This window comes from Charadrius vociferus, unplaced genomic scaffold (assembly GCF_000708025.1).
Source record: "Charadrius vociferus isolate BGI_N301 unplaced genomic scaffold, ASM70802v2 scaffold161, whole genome shotgun sequence".
Lineage (NCBI taxonomy): Eukaryota > Metazoa > Chordata > Aves > Charadriiformes > Charadriidae > Charadrius > Charadrius vociferus.
Window position 1 is genome coordinate 5,345,502 of NW_009646928.1, and position 23,243 is coordinate 5,368,744.

At 33.6% G+C, this 23,243-nt stretch overlaps 1 protein-coding gene across 1 annotated transcript in view; it reads left to right on the forward strand.

The window, feature by feature from the left end:
• Positions 1 to 23,243, forward strand: part of LOC104294915 (sodium channel protein type 2 subunit alpha-like) — a 60,902-nt gene that overhangs the window by 24,359 nt on the left and 13,300 nt on the right. Inside the window, 7 exon segments of the mRNA XM_009894607.1 lie at positions 1,684 to 1,857; positions 3,048 to 3,268; positions 3,271 to 3,331; positions 5,383 to 5,868; positions 16,143 to 16,263; positions 16,849 to 17,003; positions 18,009 to 18,182. Coding sequence (XP_009892909.1) covers positions 1,684 to 1,857; positions 3,048 to 3,268; positions 3,271 to 3,331; positions 5,383 to 5,868; positions 16,143 to 16,263; positions 16,849 to 17,003; positions 18,009 to 18,182 — 1,392 coding nt within the window.

Below are 23,243 nucleotides of genomic sequence, written 5' to 3' on the forward strand. Positions count from 1 at the left end.
CCTGCTGGTTTCAATTAAATTCTCTGTGCCTCACTGTATTAATCTATTAACCTTAATTTTTGTGATTTCCATTCAGAATATGTTAATTTACTCTTTGCTTGTGACATCACGGTCTGTTTGAGGATAAATTAAATATGACAAATATGACTCTGCCTTTTCTGTAGCATTTTAATGAGGTGGAAGAAATAGTTCTAAAAGGCAATAATTCATTTTCATAATACTAAAATTCATTCAGTATTCAAAAGTCCTAAGTAATTATAAGAAAACTTGAGTTTACTTCTGTTAAAGTGTTTTTTTTTGTGTATTTGGGGACATAGTTATGCTCAAGAAAAAGCTGTTTGTGGGTGGAACTGGTTATTTTGTGAAGGAAAAATTTTAAAATGAAATGTTTTTCATTGCTTTTTTTCAATTATTTTGTCAAGAGCAATCTTCTTTGTTGCATTCACTTTACCATACATAGCAATACCTCTTACATTCTTCTGATTATATGGTAACATCTCTCATATATCAAGATAATGGGATAGTGTTTCTTGCTGTATTTCTAGCTTCTCCAAAGTATACACTTTAAAAAACGTTAATATTTACACTTTGACAATGGTGAATGTTTTCCCAGCACTATATCCACCTCTTAATCTTCTTAAATTAAAAGGTAACCATGAGTGTAGTTATATAGTATTGTAAAAAGTCAGCTTTACTTCCATAAAACTTGCTGTAGGAGGACTGAGAACAAGCAGAATTCTTGTTGTGCAGAATAGTCATATATTTTTAGCGGTTTGGGTAAAGAACTATCACAGGGCAATGGCAGAGTACTTTGGTGTACGTTAGTAGACTTTTGGATCATCTAGGATATCCCTTGAGTGTTGCGCAGAATAGTCATATATTTTTAGCGGTTTTGCATTATGGTCCAAAACGTCTTTATTATGCTGCACAAACCACTGATCACTACTCATGGCAAGTAAGCATTGGGTTAAATTCTTGACTTTAAAACACTAAGAAGCGTTGATAATTTCACATTTGCCACTTCCAGATATTTCAAAGAACATTATCACCATTAAGTTCTTTTTCCCAAAAGGAAATAGGTATCACATGGAATAGTAGCTGTGCGTGAAACCTCTGTATCTTTACAAAAAGTCCAATACAAGAAACTCCAACTTCTTGTGTCTATTCCACCCATACTCTTCAACTCTGACCTAAAAGACAGAGTTTTTCCTTAGACAGTCTGACCTAGGAGAGTTTCTTCTGACACTTCCGTTTAGACTGTAAGCGAGGAAAAAAAACTCTGTCAAGTCTTCTTTTGCTTTACTGGGACTATCCTCTAGAAACAGGACTGAAAACTATCCTCTAGAAAACAGGACCAGATCATATCACAACATCTCTGGATGGATAGTCCAGCACATGTCAAATACAAAGCAGAGCTGAGCTGCTGACTGGTTGGTAAATAGCTTTTAATAGGCGTATCAAACCTCTGCCATCTTATATCTGTCCTGATTTAGTAATTGGTTATTAATTATCAGTTTTCACTGCTTAGAAATACTTAGATGCCATCAGGAGATAGCAATCAGCTGTTTTTTATAATAACAGGTACAAGTAACAGGTATGAAAACTCAAGCTGGATTAGAAAAATTTACTCAGGTAAATAAATTTCTCATAACAACTCAACTAATTAATTACATTTTGTTTTAGGTATTCACGGGGATATTCACAGCAGAAATGGTACTAAAGATAATTGCCATGGACCCTTATTATTATTTCCAAGAAGGCTGGAATATTTTTGACGGTATTATCGTTAGCCTTAGTTTAATGGAGCTTGGTCTTGCAAATGTTGAAGGATTATCTGTTCTTCGGTCATTCAGATTGGTAAATACCTTGATAATTAAATATTTGCATGCAATTGTTTCATTCCAAAAATGTACTAAGGTCTGTAATAATTGCCAGTATTGTAAGGATATATTATATAACTAAATGACTCACACTATTTTTCATATATGCCTAATTCGCTAGCCATATTTGATAAGTACAAGTTTAAGGTACTTGTCAATTGATATCCTTGATCTCTTTTGGTATCAAATTATCTTATTCATATGCTATTCTTCTGATATCCTTTGCCAGCATAAGACTAACTGCTACCAGCCACCAGCATAAAGAATCATAACCTTTTTCAGTCCTTATACTGTGAAGATTACTTTGTTTTACTCAGAAAGCTCCTAAGTAGATCCTCTCTTCACAACATTTATTTTATGGCACTGAGAATAAACATTTAGTAACTCCATTACCTATAACAGAGAGTCATAACAATCTGACTTTAGGATAACACTTAAATTGAAATATTATTGAGCTTCCACTAGAAATGTCTTTTTTACAGCAAATACTATTTTATATTGTACACAAACTAATTTATAGGTATGTTTACTGGAGGCACGATTCATGATTTCAAAGTCTGTATTACTAATGGTTATCACATTACTTGAAAGCCTAGGTTATTTCCTAATATAGAGAGCAGGAAGTCGTGATTTAGTTTATTAGTACCAGTTGCAATGGTACCCAACTTCACACACTATAATTCAGTTACTGAATATTATTTTTAAGTAAGTGTTTATGATTTGAATGGACATCACAATATCACCATCAAATTGTTGCTTCAAAAATTGTCCTCTAACTAAGCCTGGAAGACCTAATGTGGTTCTGAGGGAACGAAGCCAGCAAAAAGGGTGTAGCAAAGGTGATAAAAAGAGTACAAACTTCTAAAATGTCTTTCAGAATTTTTCAGTAATCATCTGTAAGTGGATGTTTAAAAATACTAAAATCAAATGTGGTACAAACAGAAATGATGAGGTTTCCTTCTATGTGCATCACTAAGATGAAATGCTGAACGCTGCAGTTTAGGCACCCACCAAACTCCATGCTCCCTGCTTTCCATTAAAATAGTAGTATCTTCCTACTGAAGAACAAATTAATCTACAGAAACTGATATGGTCTGCTAAACAACTTGGACCTAGCTTCTGTTTCATAGCTAAAACTTATGACTCCTCTGTGTTTTTGTTTTTCAGCTTCGAGTTTTTAAGTTAGCAAAATCTTGGCCAACTCTAAATATGCTGATTAAGATTATTGGCAACTCAGTGGGAGCTTTGGGAAATCTAACCCTGGTGCTGGCCATTATTGTCTTCATTTTCGCTGTGGTTGGGATGCAGCTGTTTGGGAAAAGCTACAAGGAATGTGTCTGCAAGATCTCCAGTGACTGTGTGCTTCCACGCTGGCACATGCATGACTGGTTGCAGGCCAAACCATGTGCCTTATTGTTTTCATGCTGGTCATGGTGATTGGAAACCTAGTGGTACGTGATGAACATTTTTGAACATTAATTCTGATGCAAAATATACATAACTTACAGCTAGGCAATGAGAATGTTTGTCATACTTCTGTTTAGAATTAAAAAATAAATCTGAATGTGCTAGATTTTGGGTAAAAACATATGATGATTCCCTTCTGCCTCATTTCACTCATTTCCATACACTGAAGTATTCTCACTATGGGTCCAGGAATTTAGGAATACGCCAAAATGTCAAATCAAACACCTTATCGTGCGTGTGCTGCAGCTAATTTAGAGGTGCTGTTTAAATCCAAATGTCTTCCTAACAACTCTTGAAATAATAAAGCTTATGCTGCACCAGCTCCTGAGCAGCTACTTCTTCAGAGAAAAAAACCAAACTTTCTTACACCCGTTAAAGCTAATTCCAGTACTAATGCTTCTGACTTAATAAAAATAAAGTATAATGAAGATTTTCTTATATAGAATGTCTTGAATTTAAGTACTAAACTGGCCTGTTTAGGTGTAAAAAACAAAAATGAAATAGAGTGATTGGATGTTCTAAAATTATGTTTCAAAGTTTCTAACTCAAAATTATAGAAGAAACCTTTATAGAGAAATTTTAATTCAAGCTGATGAGTTAAAATGCCAAAGGTCCAATATGTAAGTATTGAAGTGGTGAGAACTTCTTAGAAATCGGGATTATAATTGGAATGCACCATTTACACTTTTACTTTATTTTTATGTTCCTTTTAGTGTTAATCTTTGCAGCTCATTCTGATTGATACGCCTAAAAACTGTATTTCATTACGTGTCAAAATTCTCTTCCTTTAGTGATATATTTTAACGTGATTTAAATTTTTATAAAATACAATTCAAAGTGTTCATATTCTAGTTGTTTACATGACTTTGCAATCTTGTCATTATATCAGCAGAAAAGTGCAAAGACCCAGAAAGTTATTTATGATCAGTAACCTGCTCTACTGGTTTTTTTTTAGTATTAGCTTCAGCATAGAAATACTATGGATATAAGGATATAGAATACAGATTCATATTGTTTTCCTTCTTCCAAGTGCCTTTTTACCTTCAGGGTTCTTTTCTAGAACTGTGAAAGTCTGCAGAATTAAATCTCATAGAGAGTACAAATGAGAGACGTAACACGTTTAACTACGGGGAAGTTTGTTTATGCCCTTTTGCCATATTATGACAACTTTTGATGCCTGGCGGTGTATCAGACTGACAGTATGAAACTATTAATTGCTTGTAAGATTTAGTGAAATAGCTACAGTTTATAGAGACTATATTAAAACAAGAGTAATGATGTTTGAATTTTGAAGCAATAAACCACAGTTCTCAGGCAATAATGGCGCTAAGATTGTTACCTGCTGATGAAATAAATCCATTTTATTTTTAAATTCCTACATGACAAAACAAAATTTTTTTGTGAAGTGAAAAAGGAAAAAAATCCAATTACAAATAATACAGGATTATTATAAATAATAGAGATTAAAGTGTAAAATTCATTTTAAATACTCCTTTTATCCTTTTATGACAAGCTTTATAGAGTTTAAGGGACAAGCCCAGAATTAACAGAAAATCACAGTCTCATGGTATAATCTTCCAAATAGTAGTTAGAAAGGTTATTATATCATTAACTGGTATGAGTTTCTAAAATATCTGCATCATAGAAACCCATCTAATTTTACAACTCATGTTTATTTAATTCTGCTTAAATTCCAGTGATTTTAAATGATTTAGATAGAAGCCTTTCAAACCTCTGAGGATGTGTATAGCTAGAATTTGTGCAACTTTTTTCTATTTTATAGTCTAAGCAACTATGCTCCTTCAAACAATGATCAAAAAGTTTAAAAAAATGTGGTATCAGCTTGTCTGTTTTCATCTTCCGAGTGAATACTGATCAAAACAAGGAGATCTTTTGTAATTTAAGGTGCTAAATGGTTGTCTAAAATTAGTAAATGTTGTTTTTCAAAACAATGTGTGCTATTTGACAGTAAAATACTGTACTCACCTCTTATATGTATGTATTTACTGTACAGCTGTATTCTCTCATCTTTTAGGTATTGAACCTGTTTCTGGCCTTGCTGCTGAGCTCATTTAGTTCAGACAACCTTGCTGCTACTGATGATGATAATGAAATGAACAACCTACAGATTGCTGTGGCAAGGATTCAGAAAGGCATAGATTATGTTAAAAAAAAGATACAGGAGTTCATCCAAAAAGCCTTCATTAGAAAGCAGAAAGCTTTAGAGGAAATCAAAGCACTTGAAGAGCTAAACAACAAGAAAGACAGCTGCATTTCCAATCATACTGCTGTTGAAATAAGCAAAGATCTGAATTACGTGAAAGACGGGAATGGAACCACCAGTGGTGTAGGCACAGGCAGCAGTGTGGAAAAATATGTAATCGATGAAAACGATTACATGTCATTCATAAACAACCCAGGCCTCACTGTGACAGTGCCAATTGCAGTCGGAGAATCAGATTTTGAAAATTTAAATACAGAAGAATTTAGCAGCGAATCTGATATGGAGGAAAGCAAACAGGTAGGATTTTTTGTATCTTAATGATTAAACTATAGTCATGCATTTACATATTTCTTACTTACAGATTTAGAATTGTTTAAAAAACTGCCTTTTCTAATGTAAATATATTTTATTATTTTATGTACTTACAACTCAAGGAAAAAATTACCCTGCATAATGGCATACTAGGGGGTCCTTAGAGTCTACATTTTTAATGCTCTGTTTATTAGCATTTGGAAGATGTGTCATTTTAAATATGATTATTTCATTCACAATTTCATGAGCTTTTTGGCCTAGCACACATTTCATAACACATTCTTTCTGTAGTACCTATAATGCGATTGGGATTTATGGAATAAGAGTATTGCAGAAGGCAAAGGAACAATCAAGGGTGTACAGCTTTGCATATGCAATCAAGTACAAGTGGAGAAAAAATATTTTTTTCTATATTTAGGTTAGTGTTAAAAATGAATCCTGAGACATCATAAATCAGTGATGTATTCAGAATTGCCTAAAAAGTTTTGTGAGTAATATCCGTACAGATTTTAGGTTCAGAGACTATGGCTGGCTGAATTGAAGTAATCCAGATACCAATCAATATCACGGTAAAGCAGTATCTCAAGTTATCCTGGAGAGCAGAATAATCTTGCAATACAGATGCATGTGGAAACAGTTTACTTGAAAGCCTTATGCTGTTCTTATTGTGCAAAGAGACAGAAGTTGCTCTAAAAACCAGAAGCCACATACCTCAAAATATAAGTGGCTCAAATACCAGAAGTGATCATGAACAGGTGCTAATGGTATTCAAGGAAAACTTTGTATGTTGGCGTAATGATCAATGACAAGCTAATAAATGCATTACCAGAATATAATTATATCCAGTGGCATTAGAAATGTAGGAACTGTGAGGTTCAAGGGATTGGGAACCATGGATAAATATGTTTTCGATTAGATTAGAAGCTATGATGTTGTGTGATAACTCATTAATACAAAAAGGTTTATTTACCATTAAGAAAAGTTCTTCCACAAAGAAGCCCTGCATTCGTCACTGCATCATAGCTATATAGCTGCCATATTTGCAGCAAAACCGAACTACCACATAACATTAATGGATAGCCATGATCCAGTTAATGATAGCATGTGTTTTTTAGTTTTTATTTTGTTTTTAGCTAAAGAAAATAAAGGAACATAAAGAGTGTGTGTTTATTTGCAACTGCAAAGAAGGTAACTTTGCATAGCAATTGTAAGATTGAGAGCAAGATATTTTATCATCTGATGGAGTTGCTCAGTTATGTGACAAACATTTTCAATGCAGGTGTATAAGATAGTATAGCAGTAATGCTTATGCATGACAATTTAGGAATCTAAGAGATTCAGGAAGTGTAAGGTGATATAATTTATGAGATGAACTAGTATCAAAAAACAAGCTTTCAAAGTAACTTTGAGTCTGAGTCAAGTATTTTTCATGTAAGCTGATCTAATAAAAGTTTATTGTCTTTTCTAATGAACCTTTAGCAAAGTCTTCTAAGTCTTTTCATATATTCTGATGTTCTTTAACATGACATTTTACTATAAATTTTCTGCTTTCCTTGTGGTTAGTTTTGATAAACATAGTGATGAGTGCCTTCCTAGTAACTTCATCTTAGGAAGTTACATGCCTAAAAATTTCCTGAATATCTTCCTTTTTTAAAAGTTTGTAAAATGCATTAGGAAGTTGGGAGGCTTATAAGCCATGGAGATACGAAACGTGTGGTTACATGACATGTTAGCCTCAGCAGCAGAGCTGGCTTGGGAGGTTCTCATCCACTCCTGGCTCCGGCAGTCTTTGCCTCTTTCTCTGCTACAGTGCTTTGTGGTCTGTACTATAAGGCGTGTCACCGGAGCGATGTAAGTTAAATTATATCACCCCTCAGGTATTATTTGTTTATTTCTTCTTCAAGATAGATTGAATGGTTCAGTTTACAGTGTACTGCCATATATGCTATCAGAACTGCTGAGGACAAACCAAAATGCAATGCAAAGGCAGAAACTCCTCTGCTTTTCAAATGAATATATGATGTAAGTACAACCCAAGAAAATGGATTAAGAGCCCTTGTTGTGCTGAGAAGTTCTGAATGATACCGATTTCAAGGTGACTTTCACAGGTCGATTGCTCTGTTCATTCCCATCTTTGTTTGGTTCAGGTGTCAGGTATATGCTTTTTTCTTCTAATGCCATCCTGAAGTTTCAGGACTGTAATAAATCAAATGGGATTTTGTGTTTTTTTATGGACTTTAGATATATCCGTATGTCTTCAGGAAGAGAAATCAAATCCAAGCAATTTGAAAGTGAAAATTTCAGGTGACTGAGGGAAATTGGCCAGTAAACGGTGGTTGGTGTATATATATATATGGAGAACTTGTGGAGAAATTTTCAATGGGGATAGGATAAGTTTATGACTTGTGCAGAGCCTCAAGATTTCCATAGAATGTAATAATCACTACCATTGCAACACTGGAGCAATAGTGTTTCCCTCAAGTTCTGCTCACACACAACTGTTTAGCATTTAACTGTTTGACATGTATTCATACAGTGCAAGTCTGCAGATTGTGAATGGTATCTAATAAGACAGGAATTTCTTACCAGTGCCCAGAAAATTGTGAATTCTATATTAATTGCAGTTTCTTTTCTGGATTCCTTATTCCATTCCTTCTGGATGTTTTTTAGGGAAAGGATAAAGTGCCTTTTTTATTGTGTGTATAAAACACCACTTGGTAATATAAAAATCCACCTGGCAATATATCCCCCTGGTAATATAAGAATAGATGTACTGATATGTGACAGGAATTTGTGAAAATTCCCAATCTTCTCCTACCAAGTCATCAGTGCTGTTGAATCTTTTGCTGCCTTCTGATTGTCTTTTGAGGAAGACAAAGGAGTATATTGGTGCAGTGTTACCTCTCTAGAACAGTACACCATCATTTGCTTTATTTTGCCTGCCAAGGGATACCAGTGAGACAACATTCCTCCTAGGAGAAGGCCTGGTCTGCAAAAGGAGGGGTAAGAGATGGGGCAGAACTTTTCCTGCCTTAACTGTGGCAGTACTTAGCACTTAAAATACCTTCCAAAGTTATCCCCTTTAATAACTTTTTATTTAACAACAGAGCTTTGGAAAGCTAGATCTGCACAGGAACCGTAAAATTAATCATTTTTTTTCTGGTGTCTTACTGACTGCCACTGATGTTAAGAGCAGAATAATTGTTTAAAGTCTATCAGCAATAACAGGTCATGCTAGAAGTGGGGCAGGGTCTGTGTGCCCCTGAGGAATATGCCAAGAGCAGGTAATTACTATAGAAATTGTAACCACGGGTGAGTGAGGAACAAATTATGTTTTTTTCTATTTTTATTATCAGATATATTATGGTACAAAATAACTCTAGCAACCAAGTTTCTTTTGGAAGGCTGGTTCCATTTTTTTGTGGGTTTTTTGTGGTTGGGGTTTTTTTTCCCCCTTTCATAGTAACACTTTCTAATTAATTTGCTAGTTAATAACTTACCAGATCTGTCAGAATCCATTCTGGAACCTGGTTGCAAGTTCCAGACAGATCTTTCTAATATATATCACTAGAAATCTGGGGAAGCCTCTGTCTGGATGAAACATAACAATAACATTTATTAGATTTAAATGTTACCCACTACTTTAGAGTAAAAGTTGGCTGAAAGTACCTGAAAGAAGCGAACATTTCATTGACACTTCGAAGGAGGATTTTGTCAATATATACTGTCAGAAAATAGAGGTGCAATACCCAATGAAATAACCATCAGAAATAACAGATTTATACTCTGAAATTTAGATACTTGAGATAATTAACTTTAAAGATAATAAGAAAATTAGAAGTAACTAAAGGGGATAATTTGGTGCTTTTTAAAGTTAGCATTGTGCATGCTGTTTCTATTATAAAATATGCCTGCTAATCAGTGAAATGAGCGGACTATGTTAATCTTACCAAACATAAGACTCCTCACTATTGTATTTCTGTACCACTGAACAATTGTTCATTATATCTGAATCACAACTTTATGAATAAAGCTTTGGATTTCAACATGGCAAAGTAATTTCAAAGATATTAATCAGTTATGGAAAGCTTATTTCACAACTAAAGAAATACTTATACTTACAGGCCTCTATCATTCAGAATTCCAAAAGCCTTTATATCTACGGTATATGCATAGTAAGTACAAATTCAGATTGGAGAAGGCTGCTCAGTTAACTTCTAAAATCACAACAGATTATTTTAATAAAATTAAAAATATTCTTCATCATCTAATCCACTGAATTTTCAAAACAAGGAATAAGTTCAGTTTTCTAATTTGCTTCACTAGTGCTTTTGTGACTAGGTGAAGTAAAAAGAAGGCAACACAGTCATTGCATTATCAAAAGTTAGGCATTGCCATTGGGCTTCAATAAATTTCTTAGCCAAAACATACCCAGTAGAGATTTGATCAATTTGTTGGATGATTTTTTATCATCACATTTGTTTTAAAATATCCAACAATCTAAATTCCCCTTCTCTAAAACTGACCAGTTCTGGGAGAGTATCTTCAAAAATCACAGATTCTTTAAGTTATGGACTAGCTGTGGATAACTAATGAATGAAACCATAGATCACTGTCACTGTCACTGTCACTGTCCAGACACCAAATTGATTCTCTTTTGAAACAATTGGAGAGCGATTACAGAGTCAGAAGCATACAGCATACTAAATCTAAAACCAGAAACTTAAACAATATGACACTTCATCACATTTAATTTGAAGAGAAATTCAGGAGGTTTGTTTTCATTGAGACCTGTAAGTTCTACCACCATTATTAGAGGATGAAGGAGGAATGAGAAGATATACATCTTCAAAGTGTTTTGCTTACTGTTTATATATTTTTTGCAAATGAAAGTGATAATCACATAGTTAAATGAGGACTAGAACATTAAACCAAAAAAACCTATAAAATTTTCATTAATATGTATTAAGCACTATATAAATACTGGAATACTTTCCAAATCTGCTAACCATGTCTTTATTAATTTAATTCATTGTGTTTTTATTTATGAATCACAATTTTAGAGTGCATATTATTAGGTCTAGCTTCTGCATTTCTTATTTCTCTAAAATAAACTAACAAGTTCTGTAGAGAATTTTGTTGAACATTTCAGGTGGTATGTATTTCCCTTTTTGCCAACTAATCATAAACTATTTAATAATTATGTTTTAATTGTGTTAAAGCCGTGTTTGAATTAGAGATTCCAAAAAGAGGAAAAACTAGAGATCCTGTGTCTTGAACTTCACTACCTACCATTCTTACTTCTCACAGGGGTAAAACCAAGCTGGAGCAATCAAGAATGCAGCTCTGGTGCTTTTTAACCAGGTAGAGCAACGTGTCACCACTTTCACACAGGTTACCTAAGCAAGTTATACATATATATGTATATATATATATAATCACTTTTTAATGGATTTTGACTGGCCTGCATGCTACTCAGCTATGTACCTTCCCTATCCATTGCAAGACAGTAGAAACATGCACAGCTGCTCTCTGCTGAGTCATGGGACTCACATCACAGCATGGTCAGGTGGGATTGGCAACCCCAACATACATTTTTTAACTCTGCTAATGATTTTTCTGGATATTTTAATACAGTGTTTAGCAATAACTGCATGCTCTACAGGTTTTGAAGTATGGATCATAAAAGTACTGGAATGTTACCCGTTAAAGAGGCCAAAGAAAAAGGGAGCATGCACAGTTTTTAAATAATAAAAACAACCCTTTTTGATTCAGCCCTTATAAATGTAAATATTTAATGAACTGTGTTAAGTGATGTATGAAATTATTACTGCCACAACTTCAGCTCCTTAATGAATAACATTTAAACTACTGCAGTAGCTACTTGCATAAAAATTACACTGTTGTACATTTAAAACTACAATGCACTGTAATGCAAATCTTCAAGATGCTACAGACTACAATCTATTCATTTGGGCAGTGCATATCTTGAGTTTGTAAGCAGAGAAAATAGTTTCATAATTGCTAAAATTATACTTAGCAAATAACCCCCTTAAAAACTCTCAAAGCAAAGCATTTTACAGATACTCTTTTCTTAAACTTTAAACTCCTTCATAAATAGTGGTATTTTGGAATGTATTTCACAATAGCAGTCTGTGACTGAGTTGGGGGACTTCACTTGGTGTAAATTAGAAAGACTATGGACTAGTTGGCATCATTTGTATAAAATTCCCTGTATATTTACCCTAGGCTTTTTTTCATTATAGGCAAGTATAGTCTCCATTTATGCATAATTGGCAGAGCCTTCAGGAACAGGGACAGCAAATATTGAACAGGAGCCAAAGTTACATGAAACTAAGGAGGTCAAATTATCCTAGTAAAACTTGGCGTCAAAATTTTATTGGGATTGAGATTTCAGTCCTATAGCAGGATTCAAAGCTGTTGCCTTCTGGCAGAGTCTCACTGGCTTCAAAAAGATAACCCAATGGTTTGTTTTGTACCATTGATTATAGAATAGTATGATCTATCTGTATTATATCATAGTATAAATTGTCCAGAGAAGTAAAAAAAAAAAATCATATTTGTGTGCATTCTGAAAATGGTCAGATTTTACTGATTGAATTTTAAACCAAGATATGCTTCAAACATCAAATAAAACTCTAAGGAAAGAAACTTTTAAAGTGTTTATCTTAATATTATATAAAAGTCAAATATTGTAAGATCTGAGACTTAAAGTCAGTTTAGAATCACTTTGGAATCATTGATCCCCGTTATTATATATTTTGTCACTGAATTACAGTGCAGCTTTCAAGATTCAAAAGATAAAACTACATGGCTGAAAAGGCAATTTGTAATGGCTGAATCCCTTTATTTTATTGTCACTTGAATCATGAAGCTGTTTGTAAAGCTTAAAATTTTAGTAGCCTGCTCTTGCTCTTATTGAAACCTAGAAAAAAATCAAATGAGAGCAAGACTGGGGCTTAAGTGAATGCATTTTCTTGTAAATGGGCACATTAACATGCTGTTGGTCAAAGCTTGTTTTAATGATCTAAGCTGTTGAAAAGAGATGCACTGCTCTGAAAGGACACTATGGAGGCTGATTATACATATATTAACCAAGTATTTGGGTTGGTGATGAAGCATTTTTTTTATGTTATATTCTATACAGTAGTATTTATAATACTATTTTCAGAAAAAACATAACCCATTGAGGTAGTCTTGGTTTTTATTTTATTTTTGTGTGTGATTTCCACAGTATTGCTCAGGCTTCTGCTCTGGTCAAGCATGTTGTTTTGCTGATTCAGGCCTTGAGAATGCTGCATCATAAGCAATTGCTTTCAGTTGTATCCTTGTAAAGGAAAATGTGTATCATAGAAGATGCAAAGAAGTATTTAGAGGGCATGGCGTGTTCTAGGGGCTGATAATCACATTTATGAGGTGAAAAGAAGATTGTGTTAATCCATCATGTATCTTGAGTTTCCTATTAGTTTTATTGCTAGAAGCAAAAGATCATTGAAGTCGCCTTATTTAAAATGCAATGGTTCTTTCCTAATTTAGGGTCTTGAAGGAAAGAAGAGAAGTTTTATTAACTTAATGAGTTTTTTTTTAAAACTATGTAATTGTTTGAGATTATTTGAAAAATACTGAAGAAGAATGATTTACGTGAAAAATGATGAAGAGAATTATAGTAGGTTTTGTTTGTACCAATTAGAAATTGCACTTCTGTCACTTGCTTTTTAGCAACTATGCTGACAGGGCTATCTGCAACAGAGTTTATATGTGAAGAAGCAGTTAAAAGATTGACTACCTTTTAATTGGCACTCATATAGATTAATAATTGATGCTTACTATGAACCTTTATCTTGCTACCATTAAGTAATTGATTTAATGATGAAGGATCAGGCCATGAATTAGTTTTAATTCTCCTAATTTGAATGTGACAGATTATTATTTTCATAATATTTGTTTTTTATTTAATGAAGAAACTGCCTATAATTTCAGTCACAGGTTTCAGACTTCTTATTTCTTTATATTACAATGATATATAATAAGAGAATTAATTCACAAATTCTTTTTCCTATTTAAAAGAGGACCTTATGTGTGGATAATAAGACAGTGTGCTAATAATGCTTACTATATTATGCATTAATGTGCATTTCAGTCTGTAAATGTAATACAGAAAGCAAAGTTTTAAATATTCTCACTATATGAAGTACATAATATTTTATTTCAGATTTACTGATCTACATGACCGGTAATAAAATTATTCCATTTAGAGGCCATATGGCTGTAACGATTTTACATATATAAATTTTGGCAATCATAGAGGAAATGCAGTATGAAAAAGGAAACATGATATTTTAACATGTTTACTAAGCAAAAATTAACCATTGGAAACATCCAATTCTCAGTGTATTTATACAAATCTTTTCACATTTGTCAGCTTGATTTTCCAGGTATGACAGATCAGAATACTGAAAAAGGGAAAGAATGGTTTTCAAACTCATACCTCTGTTTGTGTTAGAAATCTTTTCTATTATGCGATGAAGTCCTTTATTTTTGGTTACAATGAAGTAACAACCATGCAACCTGAGGTCTGAGTGACCCTATATTGACTACATGTGCAGGTGTGTGGAAGGGCAGCTTCTTGAAACTTACCCCTGAAATTATCCATCACCCAACATGAATTTTTTTTAAACTTCATTCATCTCACAGAAGAGTTGAATATGAAGAAAAAATTGCTTACCAAACAAATTAAGTTAAACATGTCATTTGCTTCATTTCAGGCAGAAAAAAGCCCTTAGCTCCCAATGCATTTTCATGAAGGGACTGGGTTTTAACTGAAGAGTTAAATAACTAATTTTAATTTGCAGCAGTGTCTCTGCAAGAGAGAATATGTGGAAATGCCTCTTTAAAGAGTTATTGTTTATTATTTATTGCAAAACCATTCAAATCATCTGAATAGTATTTTTTTATATATTCTGAAAATGTCACTATCTTGAAAACTAAATGTAAGAAGTACTTGGTATTAAGCATTCTCTCAAAAAATTTGTATGGTAAAGTCTTCATATAGGTGAAAGGGCATGCTGAAGGGCATGCTCAGATCTGCTGAGCTGAAACCAGAAACATACTGTGTGACCAAATGCCCTTTCTGTTACACCAGTGCCTGTACAATTTGAAGTATTTAAGTTAGAGGTGCGTTATAGAACCCCCTCAAAATTACTATGTATTACTCCTACATGATATAAACCAGACGTATTTCACTGCCGTGCTTTTTTTAAGGTTGCTTTCTGATTACAAGCCTTATATCACAGTGAAAGAGAATGTATTTTGGATGAAAGCAATCAAAGACGCAAACAGTATCGACAACTGAAAACAAGTTACAAACTCAATGTCTAATTACTGAATTAGTTGTGTACATCTTTAGCAGGTCTTTCCTTTCAAAATATGCTTTCTTAAAAGGAGAAAATTATGGGCAGTCTTGCATGACTGAAAAACAGCTTGACCTGATCCAAATTTCAATGTACTTGGTAAAAAGTTACTTAATTTCAGTTGGTTTATATCACTCTCCGGTTCTTGCAGTTTGCAGATCTAGAAGTGCGTTTACCATAGTAAGGACTATAGTATTTCACTGTACACAAAGTAGTAGAAAGATAGAAAAATTTGGGATGCAAAAGGACCTCAGGAGGTCTCTGAATATGCACAGGAAACTGGAATGCAAAGAAGAGATTTCAGATCTGGTAATTTGTGCTTTCTGCAAAAATTAAATTGTGCAGAAATTTGCCATTAAATGCCATTAAATTTACACTTTAATCAAGACATGGTGTATGTTTATGAAAACACCATCTGTAGTGGACATGAAGATACATGCGGAGCTTTCTGTTAGTTCATTTCACTGGGAAAACTAAGATACATTTTCAGTGTTATCCAGTATAGTAAAGAAAATGAAATAACCTGAGAGTGTGGTACATGCGAGCTCTCCTGTTTTAATACTACTGAGAATACTTCAGAAGTCTTATATGTGGATAAGGTTAGTAGCCAAATGGTATTTAATTGTTCCCTATGAGGAGATAAACTGGGAAGCAGAACTATACAATGTACATCTCAGTACTATGTTTCTACTTATGGTGATGCATATTTATCAGTACAAATTTAGCATTCTTCCAAAGTCAGAGACTGGCATGATTTGATTCAGTATAATTTCTTACAGAATATGTATCTAATGAGAAAAAAATTGTTCTGTGGAACTTTACTTGCAGAAACTAAATGCATCCAGTTCATCAGAAGGCAGCACAGTTGATATTGCCCCTCCTGGAGAGGGCGAGCAAGCAGAAATTGAAAGTGAAGAAGCTCTTGAACCAGAAGCCTGTTTTACAGAAGGTTGTAGAATAACTGTTGACTTAAGAGATGTATTAGTAAAATGGCATTATTACTACGCATATTTAAGTTCTTGATACTTTCAAATCTGGTGGACCTTCATGGCCTCAATAATCAAAAGAAAATACTCAGCCTATAATGCTGGAAATCAGATGCCAAAACAAGGTTTCCGTAGGCTTTGAATAGCTTTATCTGCCTGGCCACGGCATACATCTTGTAACTAATAAACTTCATTAACTGTTCTAGCCTTAAAATGCTTTTCAGTTATTTGAAAGGGCCCTTGAAATTTGGAAGAAATTAATTTTTGTGAGACTCCATCAACAAATGTAACAGTTACATGCCAACAGTCCAAAATATCAATGGTTTTTGGATTGAGATTACTCATAATTATGTGTAGTGTTGTCTGGTTTCTCTCCAAATTACTTATCTGAATTCAGATATTCACGATCCTATAAAAAAGGATTCCCATGTTTAATTTAAAAAATTATTATAAAATTTGTTAAAGCTTCTGACAATGTTGATACCACAGTGAATATTGACTTTGAAATAATTTGCTTTTGGATCCTAATATCTCTTAATCTAATGCAGGTTGTGTGCAGAAATTTCCCTGTTGTCAAGTAAGTATAGAGGATGGCAAAGGAAAAATTTGGTGGAATCTTAGAAAAACCTGCTACAGCATAGTTGAGCACAACTGGTTTGAGACTTTCATTGTCTTCATGATTCTCCTCAGCAGTGGGGCACTAGTAAGTAGAAAAAAATTGTATCTGCTGAAATATGTAGATATCTCCTTAGAAGCCGCCGCAACATTCAAATTTGGTTCTGAAAGAGCTGTTTTGCTTGGAGTTACTTAAAACTACCTGTGTTCCATCATTTCAGGATGGAATGAAACTTGTCCCAAACTTGAAAAAGTTTGTTAAATTTCACATTCACTTTTTTGGTGATACTTTTGGTTAACCACTGAAACCTGGTGCAATTTTATTTAAGCCAGCATAGATGCCCACTATTTAAATTGCCTGCCAATTTTCAGCATGTTCATCAAGACATTTGAGTACAAAGGACCATTGTTAACTGTGAATATATAGCTAAATGTATCATTTTAAGTCCTTAATTCCTTCTAGGCTCAGCCACTTCTTGGATTCTGCTTACAAAAGACCATACAAAAAATTAAATAATTACTTCATTTTTTCCTTTTTTGGAGGCAGGAGATAGGGAAGAGTGTGACAGCAAATTAACAACCACTTTCCAACAAAATTTAGATTACCCACCTTTCCAGCTTTACTCGAGTTGAACATTTACTACAGTATCAACATGCATAGTGTACATTCTAGCAAATACATTGCTCTCTAATTTGACTTTTAGACATAAATTTGACTGATGGAGGATAGAAATATAATCTCCCTAACTGCTTTCTAGAAAGGAATACACATATCTGGAACAGATTTTGTATAAGAAAGGGGTTTTTTTGTGTGTGTATGTGAAAGTTTCTTAATACCACAGTGGACAAAAATTCATGCTTTGAGTTTATTTCTTCATTCATTAGTAAAATGGGATATATACTTTCAACTCCAGACATTGCAGAATACATAAAGTTGCTCCAATTTGTGGTATGGTTAAAGATGGGAAATATGTAAAATAAGAGGATGTGGGAGAACAAGGGGAAAGATTAGCTCTGACCTAATTTTTTTTTCTTATTTTTATCATATATACTCCATGAAACATTAGTAATACCTGAATATTTTTTTTCATAGGCTTTTGAAGATATATATATTGAACAGCGCAAAACTATTAAGACCATGCTGGAATATGCTGACAAAGTTTTTACATATATTTTCATTTTGGAAATGCTTTTAAAATGGGTAGCATATGGTTTTCAAATATATTTTACTAATGCCTGGTGCTGGCTGGACTTCCTGATTGTTGATGTAAGTACTCAGTCTTTAATATTGTAAAATTCACTAGAATGAAGTCCTTTATGTTGTAAAACTCATTACTACTAAGTAATCTTTCTATAAACATGCAAAAATAATTCACATTGTATAGTTATACTGCATTAGTAGTAGCCTGCAGTGATCTGGATGTGTTGTTTAAAGTACATTTATACGCCAGAAGGAAAAGGATGGCTGGCCATCAGTTTGTTCTTTCCTCAGTTAATAATTTCATAGCCAGGTTGTATCAAACTTTAGATTTTATAAGGAAAAAAAAAGATTTTGAAACATGCTATTTTTAATGGACTCTGATCATACTATCTTATTCCTTAGCAAAAAAAGACATTACATTGTGTGAGTTTCTTCTACAAACATAGGTGCTTTGCAAGTGAAACAATACATTTGGTCCAGATTTCATCTGATTTCTCAGAACTTCATCCCACAAAACTATACTGTTATCATTTTTAGTAAGGCAGAAAGACAGTGGCTATTTGGTCTAAAAATTAATTAGTTTTAATGGCTGACAATCTGCAATAGTTAAATCAGCTATGACTTGGCAGGGTTTATGATAGAAGAGAATACAAGATTTCTTGGCTGCCTTCCCAGCTGTGATATACTTCTGTGCAAAGGCCTTGCTTATGTTGTCAGAAGGGATCAAAGCTGGTTTTACTCCCAGAATATTTTGGTCTTTTGCTTTCACGCATTATCTGACCCAGTTCATTGGCTAAACGTGCATTTACAGTAATGTGCAAATGTGCATTTATAGTAATTTCTGCCCAGGCTACCGTATTTCTTGAGAAGTTTGCATAAATCCTGGTCCCACAAATACCTATTCTTTATGAATATATAATAGAAATGTATTGAATTTGTGATGCCCAGAGGAAAAAAAAACCTAGCTAGATTGGCCCATAACTCAAAATGGAAGACCTTCTCTTTTTTTTTCTTAACCTGCCCAAGTTAGTTTTGTTATATTGTTAATCTCTAGCTCTGTCCTGAAAATCTATACTGGAATAGAACAGTGTGAATGGTTTTCTTAAGAGGATATTAATGCAGAAGACAGATGTTCCCTTCCAGGATTATGTTAAGAATGGATTTTATTTTTTTTTTAGATAAACTACAACTCATGTTTTAATTATTTTTTTTTTGTAACATAAACCTAAACAGATTATTCTAAGACATACTCCATGGTTTCTTAACAAAAGTTTCGCCTCAGAGATGCTGTTGTCTGAGCAGGCTCTCAGAATTATAAAGAACATAATCATAAGTAAATCAGCTTATTTTGCCAACTTTTTACCCATTATTTTTAATTTTATAAACAAAAGTATCACTAAATGAGATTGGAACCTTCTACTTTTGAAGAATTATATTCAGTGTTCCAGAAAGTGATAAAAAATGTATTATTGTGCCTAAGGCTAATTCAGCAATTCCTTTAGCACCACCAGACAGCACTTGAAAGAAATATATGAATTTATGTTATCTTCCTATAGAAAAGCAGAGACTCTATACTGCTTTAACAGGCAGTTTAAACAGGTGTGATTCAGTGGCATGGTCCCAGTGAGAACACCAGTGAGCCCTTCTTCATTAAAAGTAACTAAAGTTAATCAAATTGTTTAATTCCATCCTCTGAAATCATTGAAGAGTAAACACTGATAGCCCTTCAGGGCTTTAACCTTTAATGTGTTCCATACCTGAGTCTCTTGCTGTGAGAAATACCCATAGTTGCTCTCAGTGATTGTGACCAAATTAGATTTTAATAATTACACAAAGAAATTGCAATTTTCAGGTCTGTCAGTTTACAGCCACGACAGATGGCTCTTGGTACATCTGGCTACCTCAGTTTAAGACCTTATCGTTCCATCTCTCCACCCGAGTCTTCTGCTATATGCAACAATATCTGTAGAAAGGAGCCAATATTTGGGTGGAGCGCCTTATCTACCCAAAATCACAATCTGGTAAATTAGTTCAATTAGTTCACATTTATCAGTGGTTTAAGCTAAGAGACTGAATGCAAAAATTCTTTGGGAGACTAATTTTGGCAGACATATTCAGTAAAGGCTTGAGACAGCAATATCTTAACCCAATACAACCAGATGCTACAGAGTATGTCATCCTGCACCCTGGTTTCTGCTCTTACCCCTTTTTCCAGAATCCATCAGTCATGAGATTATTATGTCTAGGTTTTGATGTACAGCTATGATGACTCTAAGTTCTCTGTGCCACATACAAAGCTAGGAGATAGGACATCAAAGGAGGAGACAGGGTATCTGGGAATACCCAATGAGTTCGTCAGTTTTAAAATTTCTTTGTGTAGTTTTCTGCTACGATATGTAATCTTAGATAATCTTAAGTGGATACTGTTTTATCCTGTATATTTTAAAACTTTATAAGGTAGTCCTATAATTTGATATAGACACTTTATTTCTAAATTATCATGTTAATAAGTTGTACTTGAATGAAATGGAAATAAGTAAAACTTAAAACAAATAGTGTTTTTGCCAAATACTGTGGGGCAGTAATGAATCTGTAAGTAGAATGAAATCTTTGACCTTCCTGAAGTTGCTCATGCCTGATAAAATGTCAATGGGTACAGTTTTTGAACAATGACATGTAGCAAAAAACCCCTCCAATTGGCCATGCTGTATAGTACATCAAAAGTTAGTCATATTGATGGCTTATATAATATTTCTTCATATAGCTAAGAATGTTTCATGCTTTTTCTTAAAATAGTTAAAGTAATTTAATTAAACTGTACTCTCAACCTTTTTATTAGCTTTTCAGAGTAATTAACTCAGCAGCAACATTCTGGAAAAGATCAGGGTCACATTATACTAATATACTAAATGCTGTATACACAGAGTAAGAGGCGCCTGCTGCCCTGACAACTTCATGATAAAAATAAGAAGAAATAAGAAGATGAGCATATTGATGTGTTGGGAAACCAGATACAGAAAGAGATGTCACTTTGTCTTCCTAGACAGTCTCATGTCTTTATGTGTATCCTAACATGGTACACTATGATAAAATTGGCTAATCCAGAAATTAATAAAATGAATTAATTAATTCAAAGGGATATTCAGATGATATATGCATGAAACCCAAGGCTCTTGTTCAGTGAGTTAGGGAATAGAATCATAGCTTGCAATTATGCATCTAAACAAAATGAATTTTGAATACTTGCCAGCAAATATCATAAATTAAGAATTATTCACCAAGTACATATAGAAAAAATATTATCTTAGCATAGGACCATAACATAAGACAGGGCAAATAAGGCATAAGAAAGGCTACAATGGGTCCAGTGTCCTGTCTCTGAGAGCGTCAAAAAAGCCTACCTGAAAAACCAATAACAGTATCTATCTCTCAAAAAATAAGAAAAATCATTAACTTCTCCATAGGAAGAAAAATATTTGGATTTTTTTTTACAAATCTGCAGTTTATTTTTATTCACAATTAAGTGTAATATCTGAACACTTAAACTACATGAAAGATAGGATAAGCAGTGTTGGAACAGATAGTCTACATTAGAAGGTCCATGCACAAAAATGTGGACATACAACCCTCCAGTTTTAGAAGAATATAAATATTCTATCCACCATTTTGAATTCATTTTCGTTTCTTAAAATTACTGCATGTGCGTGCATTCCTGTCTCAAAAGAAAGAAATTAACCTATTTATCAGTGTACAGAGACATTTATTTTCTCACCTACTGGCAACAAAACAGGTGGAACAGATGACAGAAAACCAAGCTAAGACGACTGAGAAAACCAGAGCAGTACAGAAAAGATGTATATACTTATGCTGTATATACAATAGAATTAATATCAAAGAATTTCAAGCAAATTTTTGCCTCTCAGTTGAATTGTCCTTCAGAGGAAAACGTGTTGTTTACAATAGATGAAGTATTCCTCTGGGAAACAACTTCAGGTTTATGACGTAACAGCACTAGCACCATGGTAAGAAAGCTGCAAATGGTTTGGAATGGAAAGCACAAACGAGGCTGGAGAATGACTTACAATCAGAACCTAAGAACTGCCAGTATACACAGTGCCACTGAAGTTACAGGAGCTGCAGATATGTAACTAGCTTGTATCCAGTCTTGTTTGTGAAAGATAGCCAAGGCACAGTGCTAGTTTGGGGAGAAATGTATAAAATGCAGGAGCCGTTAATGTGAGTTCAATTTTAAAAGAGATGTCTTGCACTCCCAGTTAGAGACATATTTTTAATATATATTTCATAGGGTTTTTTTATATCCATAAAATGTGCTGTCTTTACACTAGTCTGTTGTCATGTCTGGGTATCTTGTTGATGTGAGTAAATTCCATGTCTTGTTTTGTTACCTCTGGAATATATTAAGAGTGGCTAAGGATAAAAAAACCGTCTCTCACTGTAGAATCACAGGACAAATAAATTGAATTAATGACAATTATTAATAGCAATTAATGACAATAATTAATGTAATGGCAGAAATAACAATGTTATCTCTTGTAAGTGAACAGAACTCAGTTACAGACTACAGAGAATCGGTAAGATTTCATTCTTAATATGCTTGTAAATCACAAGTTCCTTTATAAACTTATCCATTACACAAAATAAGCCTCTCCTTTTACAAAAAGAATTACATCCTGACATGTAATCCAGCTGAAAGGTACAGTGATATGAATTCACTAAAATAGTATTTTCTGTTAGATTAATTTACATAGCAACAAAGCGATGAATAACTGATTTCTATCTGCTCTTGGATTGTCCTTTTGAGACTTGATCTTGTAACTCTTGTGTTTGTGATTCATCTAATTGTTCTTTATGGATACAAGTAACATAGGAAAACGCCTTTTCATATAATGGGCAAAATCCTATCACCATTATCAATGAATGTCTATTTCTGTACAGCCAATTATTTGAAGAAGTCTCTAGGCTGAAGTACAGAAATGAACATTTGAGGATTTTTTTCAAGGACAGAAATATGCCAATGTTCATTTATGTGTCTTCTATGTTTTTGGTGGTAGAACTGAATAAAATATGAGTAAGGTATGATATTTCCCTGCTCCTGTCTCCCAAACT